This window comes from Vicia villosa, unplaced genomic scaffold (assembly GCF_029867415.1).
Source record: "Vicia villosa cultivar HV-30 ecotype Madison, WI unplaced genomic scaffold, Vvil1.0 ctg.000673F_1_1, whole genome shotgun sequence".
Classification (NCBI taxonomy): domain Eukaryota; kingdom Viridiplantae; phylum Streptophyta; class Magnoliopsida; order Fabales; family Fabaceae; genus Vicia; species Vicia villosa.
In genome coordinates, this window is record NW_026705299.1 from 472,041 (window position 1) to 480,908 (window position 8,868).

General features: G+C 28.9%; 1 protein-coding gene across 1 annotated transcript; it reads left to right on the forward strand.

Moving 5' to 3' along the window:
• The first annotated feature begins 1,199 nt into the window (after positions 1-1,199).
• LOC131630337 (probable methyltransferase PMT16) lies at positions 1,200-7,517 on the forward strand. Its single transcript, XM_058901127.1, has 6 exons — positions 1,200-2,123; positions 5,427-5,637; positions 5,807-6,089; positions 6,275-6,667; positions 6,753-6,830; positions 7,154-7,517. The coding sequence occupies exons 1-6, from the start codon at positions 1,413-1,415 to the stop codon at positions 7,383-7,385; spliced, it is 1,908 nt and encodes a 635-aa protein (XP_058757110.1). The 5' UTR covers positions 1,200-1,412; the 3' UTR covers positions 7,386-7,517.
• Positions 7,518-8,868: the final 1,351 nt, after the last annotated feature.

Here is an 8,868-nt window from a genome sequence, read left to right on the forward strand (position 1 = left end):
CATACAACAACAGAATGCGAGTTCTTTTGTGTCAAAATGAAAAGAATCATCAAAGTCAACCTCCTTCATATGTAGCTTAGTATGAGAGAGCTCTCTATTTTATAAGATAAACACCCTTGGGTTTGACGTATCTAGTTCCATCACTTATAGATTTATCACCTTGGTCTCAATTCGGGAAGAAACATAACAAATTTATAAATCATTGCTAAGGTCGATAAAAAGGGTTTATGGGTTTCCTAAGTTGACCATAACATAAGAGTTAATGTAAATCAGAGAAAAGAAAAGGTTAAGAGGTAAGTATCTTATGTTTTAATACAAGTTTTGAAGATATGAAGATCAAGGTGAGTAAAAATAAAGAACTTGAAATCCAGAAAGTCTAAACAATGATCGCGAGAATCAGAATAGAAGAAGGGAATCAATCTCAAAGGCAAAAAAAAGGTTAGAAAAGTGAAAACCATCTTTAAATTCCCTATTTATATACATAAGGGCATCAAGATCAACGACGGGGATCCAATGGAAAAATCAAAAGTCATAACCAAAGGTCAGGATGAAGCCACAATTCTATAATGGCATTCGAGTGCCCTAAGCACATCACTTCCCTATCATAAGCGTGTGAGGGTTACTGGTGTTTATTTTCTACATCTCACACTTCCATTGATGTTGTATGAAATAAGAATCTTACATAATCTAATTACAACATTTTTATGAGACGAAGAGACTTTTTTTTGCCATAACTCTATATATAAATACATTTCTTTTGTCTCTAGAATTGATGTCACTTCACATTAAAATTTAAAACTTTAAATTTCAAAGTAATTTTTAAACTTAGATTTATTATTCAACTCATTTTTATATAAAAACATTAAAACATAAATCACTTTATTTTAAACTCACTTTTAATCCAAATAAATTTTGCAAAATAGATTCACTCAAAATCGATTTCATAATCATAAAACCAAATACACTCTAAATTGTTTATCTAACATTGACCTAATCTAAAACTAACAAAATTATTTGAAGTGCACTGGTAAATGCAATTTTGTGGTAGAATAAATATCAACCAACAAACAACCAACATCTTATCATCTTTATATCCATACAAGAAGAATGTATGGAAAGAGTAGACAATACTTAAATAAGCAATTACTAGTTCCCCTCTGTTTTTACCCCTCTTCAATGTACTCTATCATGTCAATAAAATACTACCAACACTAAAATTATTCAATACCATAGTAACAAGCAAACTCATTGGCCCATTAGGGAAACACTCACATTTCCCTTTCTCCCAAAATCAGGTCCCATCCCATCCTTTCTTAGATTCTCCTCCCACAACCATTTCCTCAAACACATAACATAATCATCATAAAACTCATCTTCCTCAAACTCCCACAGACACTTCCTCAAACTCCACCATGCCAAGTGCTAACAGCACCTCCCCCAAACCCTTCAAACCCAACAAATCCACCTCCTTTTTCAACTGCAAAAAAACAAATCTCTACTCTCTCCTAGCTCTTCTTTGCATCATTTCCTACCTTTTAGGTTCATACCAAAACAACACCACCACAACAACAACAACCACAAAAGTCACCAAACCTCAATGTCTCCAAAAAAACCCAACAAAAAACCAAAACCAAAACCAAAAAACAACCAACCTAGATTTCTTCCCACACCACAACCTATCAGACCCAATATCCTCCTCCACCACATCCTCCACCTCCTCCAACCATTACCCATCCTGCACCCCCTCCCTAACAGACTACACCCCCTGCGAAGACCGCGCACGCTCCCTAAAACACACGCGCGACAGAATGATTTACCGCGAACGACACTGTCCAAAGAAAAACGAAATACTAAAATGTCGTGTTCCAGCACCCAAGGGTTACAAAAACCCATTCCCATGGCCCACAAGTAGAGACATGGCATGGTATGCAAATGTACCTTACCGTCATTTAACGGTGGAGAAAGCAGTTCAAAACTGGATCCGTTTTGACGGTGACAGATTCCGTTTTCCTGGTGGTGGTACCATGTTCCCAGATGGTGCTGATAAATATATTGACGATATTGGAAAGCTTATAAATCTTAAAGATGGTTCTGTTCGAACCGCTGTTGATACTGGCTGTGGGGTAAGCATTTTTTTTCAAGCTTCATTTATTTTTAAATTCATTTTTGTTTATATAAATATTCAATTATAAATTAATTTATCATTAATTCATTTTTAATCAGAATTAATTTAATTTTTTTTACTGCTAATTATAAGTACGTTCAATAGTGTTGTTTTTGTATTTTAGATGAAAGAAACTAGTACTTTATTAAGTAACAAAATTGGAGTGAAAGTTGACATTTTTGTCTTGAAGGTTAACGTATCTATTTCTTTTGTCGTTGTCTTTATATTTTTTTCGTAAGATTTTAATCTAGTGGTACATTTTACTTTTAGCCACAACTTTCATTTGCTTTCACATACTTCTAGGACTAAAAAGATAATTTTACCATTCATAACAAAATTTTGCACATATTATGAATGTTTTTCTATTATATCTACATCTAAAAATGATTTTTAAAGAATAGTATTTTTTGTGTATAAATAGCAGTATTACATTTTTTAGTAGTAGTACTAACTAAGGAAGGTTTTTTTGGTTGATATGAACCCAAGGAAGTTTTTTTTATGAACCAAAGTAGGGTTTATTTTGTTTATAGTATGAAGTTAAGGAATGATATAGTATCTCCTTTCCTATGAAATAGGAAATGTGAACATGGCATATGGCTGGCGTAAGGTTCCAAAAATGGAAATTGATAGGGTGTTTTGTCTTTGTATGGGGTAGGCTTTTGGGATATTATTGTCATGGGGTATAGTAATTTGTTCTTTTCTCTCAAACAATTTTCTAGTCAATTCATGCTTTTAATCAATGGGCCCAAAATAAGTGTAAATCACTGTCTTACTTTTTTTTTTCATTACTCATTTGCTTTTTTATTTACTCTATTGTCAATAAATTATTTCATAATGTATTTTGTATTTATAATTAAGTTTAATGGTAGTGTATTTTTCAGTGTGAAGAAGTTTTGCACAGATATGTAATTAAAATATTTTAAAATGTTAAATTATATAAGTATTTTAAAATTTACTGTCTGACTTGACGTAATACATAATTTTCATTAATTAACAGTGTAAAAATCATTTACATTGGCAGTCTACTATCCATTTTCTCTTTATAATTATATACATGTAAAATTAAAAATATTGATTTTACAGTGTTAAAAGTAATATATTAATAAAAAAATAATGTTTTTTACTATAAAAAGCTATCTGAATTAATAAAAATATTTTAAAATGATTGACTATTCTCAATATAATATTAATTACTTTTTTCAATTATATTTTTACCTAATATTTTTTAGATCATTTCTAATTTAATATTATTTTAAAATAGATATTATCCCATTTCATCATTTTTCCTTATCACACTCTAAACCAATAATTTTATAGGTAGAATTCAGTATAATAGAGTAATATTTTTTTTTGTATATTTTTCTGATTTTGCATTTAGTATTCTTTTAAAGAAATTTATAATTAGTATTCTTAATACACATGTTAACACGATCCTTTAATAAATTTCCTGGGATGAATGATTTACATGTAAAAGTATTGTTTAAAAAATGGCTTAAATGCACCCTTGGTTCCCGTAAGTTAGCGAGTTTTTGATTTTCGTCTCTGTAAGTTTTTTTTTGGTATGAGTCCCTATATGTCACTTTCGCGTTTGTTTTAGTCCCTAAAATCAAAATCCGCAGGAAAATCCGCAGAAAAACCTGCAGATTTTCGTGCGGATTTTTGGCTTTAGGGACTAAACCACAAGCAAAAAGTAAGATATAAGGATTCATACCAACAAAAAAAACTTACAGGGACGAAAAACAAAAACTCGCTAACTTACAGGGACCAAAAGTGCATTTAAGTCTTAAAAAATTGATATTAGATAACTTATATGTAAGCTATAAATTGTTGATTTTTGTTTGTTTGTTTGTTACATTAGTACTATTTTGTGATATAAAAATAGTCAATACATTTGGATAATGGTATCTGTATGTGCCCTTTGCTGATCAGATTGGGCCATTCATGAAAGGATATAAAAATGGAAGATTTCTGACACTATTTTTGCATTTCAGCAATGCCTAGAGATTCGCTATGATAAATTTAACATTATTCCTATACCTAGTATCATAATTTAACCCCACAATTAACGTTAAGTTTAATGACAAGAATATCACTAAAATAAAAAAATCATGTCTCGTGCAAGTGACTACAATAGGAATGGACCGGGGCTAGGTAGCTGTTTTTCCAGGAAATATGGGCATCTAGATCATTGACTATACATCTAGGTCATTTTCTAAACTTATGATATACTTATATATAAATCGATAAAAAAAACTTGAGCTGTGCTACTTTGACACCATTTTGTATATACACGGTAGCTTACATCTATTGCTGCAACAAAGTAATTGGCTTGACACATAACTCAAAGTTCAAATAAATTATTAAAAAATAAAAATAGTATATTTTGTGTATCAAATTACGGTGCAGTGTTACAAAATGGTGTAAGTATAGCTTTTCTCAAAAAACTTTAGACATTTTAGTGTCTCGATGTCCATAAATTACATTTCATGAATTATAAAAAAAATTGTATTAAATGCACGTGCTGGTCATATGACTAAAGGGTTCCATAAAAGATTCGATCCATCCCTACAATGATGTTCATGTTATAAGCTTTATTCTTTGTCATTAATAAAAAGAAAAATAATGATGAGATAGAGAAAAATAAAATAAAACATGATTGAATTATTTTGTAATTCAACTAGAAAAAACCTAAAATAAATATGAGAAATATTATTTTTACAAATTGCTTATTAAAAAAAAAAATTATTTTTACACTATAAATGACTTTTAAACCGTAATATTATACGTTTTTGTTTTTTTAAAATATTTAGTTATTAATTTTCTTTTGTTCTGATACAACAATATAGATATCTATGCTATATTTGATCCGGTGTACATGAATGGTGTATGTTTTTTACACCTACTACTTTATGTAATATTATGATTAATTAATCAATCTTAACTAATTTATTACAAAGCATTAACTAAAAACTACATGTAACTAAACATAACTATTAAGAATTCAAGATCGTCTTTAAGGTCGTGCAAAGCGGGTTATCGCATAGAGTCTCAAATTTTTTATGATTAAACTATAACTAAAAAGGGCCTCATAAATATTTGCCACTATTAAAATGAGGTTAATTAGGACCTCTAATTATTTTGTCATGGTTAAACCATGACTAACCTACACAGGGCCTCCAAAATATTGAGACGGCCTTGATTAAGATAATTATTATTTATTGATAATAAGATTTGAGTTAAATAATGATAATATGTATTTCAGGTTGCTAGTTGGGGTGCATATCTTTTATCACGTGACATATTAACAGTGTCAATTGCACCAAGAGACACTCATGAAGCACAAGTTCAATTTGCTCTTGAAAGAGGTGTTCCTGCTATTATTGGTGTCTTAGCCTCTAAAAGATTGCCTTTCCCTTCTAGAGCTTTTGACATGGCACATTGTTCTAGATGCCTCATTCCATGGCCTGAATATGGTATGCAAACTCAACTCTTTTGATTCATGCAATATCTATTGGATAATGCTAAGGGTACACTTCACTTAGATAACTAAACCGAATTGAATTGGATTATAATAAGAAATCATCTGGATTGAACTGAACCGTTTTAATTTATTCATAACTAAATTTGTGTTGATTTTTTCAGATGGACTTTATCTAAATGAAATTGATAGAATCCTACGCCCTGGAGGGTATTGGATTTTATCCGGACCACCAATTCGTTGGAAGAAATATTGGAAAGGATGGGAAAGAACAAAAGAAGATTTGAATGATGAACAGACCAAAATTGAGAATGTTGCTAAAAGCCTTTGTTGGAACAAATTAGTTGAAAAAGATGATATTGCTATTTGGCAAAAGCCCAAAAACCATTTTGATTGCACACAAAATAGGCCTTTTTGCCAAGAGGATAATAACCCTGATAAAGCTTGGTATGTGCCTCATTTTTCTATCATATCTTATGTTTAAATTTTATTCACCATGATATTGTTAGGTTGAACATCATGATTAGGGTTCAAACCCTGTTACTTAAGATTGTGCGTGATTTTCTTATTATTATAATCACTTCGTCTATCTGCAGAGAAAAATATTTATTTTTTTAATCGTGTTTTTTTAGGTACACAAACATGCAAACATGTTTGAATCCACTACCTGAAGTGTCCAACAAAGAAGAAACATCACGTGGAGCATTAAACAATTGGCCTCAAAGATTAAAATCAACTCCACCAAGGATTTCAAAAGGGACCATAAAAAGTGTCACACCACAAACATTCTCAAAAGACAATCAACTATGGAACAAAAGAGTATCATATTACAAAAAAGTTAACAATCAACTAGGAAAAGCCGGTAGATACCGCAATTTGTTAGACATGAATGCTTACTTGGGTGGATTTGCAGCTTCACTGGTTAAATATCCAGTTTGGGTTATGAATGTTGTTCCAATTCAAGCTAAAGTTGATACTCTTGGAGCAGTTTATGAAAGAGGGTTGATTGGATTGTATCATAATTGGTTAGTGAAGTGTTTGCTTTCTTTTTTATTAGTTTTTTTGGACTTTCAAAAGAGTTTGATTTGAAGTTTAATTGTTTATTTGCAGGTGTGAAGCTATGTCTACTTATCCTAGAACTTATGACTTAATTCATGCTGATTCTGTGTTTAGCCTTTATAATGACAGGTATGCATTTATTTTTTTATATGATTTATTTTTCAAATATAATGAATAAGTAATCTATAGTTTATAAATAGATTATATATATTGACTAATAGATGAATATATTGAACAACTAATAAATATATATATCTTATCAAAGTCGTCTTAATTTTTTTGAAGCTGATATCTAGATTAGTTAACAAATATTTTATGATGTCTATTTAAATACGGTTTAATTATGATAAATTTTGAACCATATATGATAACATCTATCTTACATGCCCTCAAAACCAATGGAAAAAAACTTTTGACCCGAGTAATGATTAACTTGTCTTTTTGGTTTATAGATGTGAATTGGAAGACATATTGCTAGAGATGGATAGGATTCTTAGACCAGAAGGAAGTATAATAATTAGAGATGATGTTGATATATTGGTCAAAGTAAAAAGCATAATCAATGGCTTAGATTGGGAGAGTCAAATTGTGGATCATGAAGATGGACCTCTTGAAAGGGAGAAACTTTTATTTGCTGTCAAAAAGTATTGGACCTCTTCTGTCTCTAATGATGATTCTAGTTAAGAAGTGAGAATTGTATTTTTGAATGACATAAGTTGTTCGAAAATATATTTTTAGACATTATAAAATTTGTATTTTTTCAGATGTGTGTATATCTGAACTCATGTTGGAGATTGAGAATTTTTTTATAGTTTATTTCATTTTTATTTTATTAGTTTTCTTTTCTTATTTTTGTTTTTGTTAAATTGTAAAATTGTTGCCTTTTGGGGATTATGGAAGCAAACTTTATTGAATGGAAATTCAGTTTATTTGTGTAGACATCAATGCAGAATTCTAAGGGCTTATCTCTGAAATGATTTGCTCACAAGTGTCATTAATAATTTTTTCAATTTTATAATCTTTTAGGGAAAGTAGCTTTATTGAGAGTGTATTTTTTTTAATATATACTCCCTCCATTCTTATATATAAGCAAAATTTTCACATTTCACACATACCAATAAAACATTTTTAAAATATATCTTTCGAAATAATTATGTTATTTTATCATATAATAAATAAAAATTAATCTTTATATTTTAATTATTTTATTTTATCTTAAAGAATCATAAATCAAATTTGATTCTTCAGTTCATATATTTCCATAGCAAATAAAAATACAAACTACATAAAAATAATTATAAATGCATTAAATTTAGTTTCTTTTATTTTTATCATAATCAAAAATTAATAAAATTGTTTATTTTATGTCTACTGTAACCCTTGGATGAGAGAATTTTTGGAGAAATAACTATTGATACCTATATAGTTTGAAGAATTTTTATGTCTACTAACCCTTGGATGGGAGAATTTTTGGAGAAATAACTATTGATACCAATATAGTTTGAAGAATTTTTATTGAATGCTTTGTTATAATCTTATGTGACATATTCTAAAAGTGAGTTAAGATCCAAACGTTATCAAATATATTAAAGATCATTTGCACCTTGAAGATGTTTTGATTTTGATCTATTAAACTTTTAAACATGTATCTAAATTTTTTATACAATTAATAATCTTTTATAGGGAGATAAAAATAATAATAAATAATAATAACTTTTTTATTACCATTATTATTACATTTTATGTGCCTAATTAATTCAATTAAACCACTATTTTTACAAATTATATTTTTAAAAGATTAAGAAATTAAACGAATATAGTACTAATTTTATTGAAGATTTGTTGACAATTTTATTAGGAATCTACTTTAATATATAAAAACCAGTTTGAGAGATTTTTTCATACCCTTAAACGTAATTACACACTTAAACTTATTCAATTGTCTTTAGCCCTAATTAATTATAATATTTTTATTTGAATGAGTAGTCCATTTAACACGCTGCCTTTTAGTCATTCCATACTAATTATTAACCATTTTAAATACAATTTGTAGAAAATTTTAATAAAATTAAACCGTTAATAATACATGGAACAATTAATCTGAAATTCTATCAATTTGATAAGAAAAGTTTTATTGTCCAATTTTATCATTTAATTATTTTTTATT

Excerpts from the sequence above, each read along its gene's own strand:
- LOC131630337 (XM_058901127.1), top strand. The coding sequence starts at position 1,413 with ATGCCAAGTGCTAACAGCACCTCCCCCAAACCCTTCAAACCCAACAAA. Across the intron at positions 6,668-6,752 it reads ATTGGATTGTATCATAATTG|GTGTGAAGCTATGTCTACTT; the intron begins GTTAGTGAAGTG and ends GTTTATTTGCAG. Across the intron at positions 6,831-7,153 it reads TTTAGCCTTTATAATGACAG|ATGTGAATTGGAAGACATAT; the intron begins GTATGCATTTAT and ends TTTGGTTTATAG.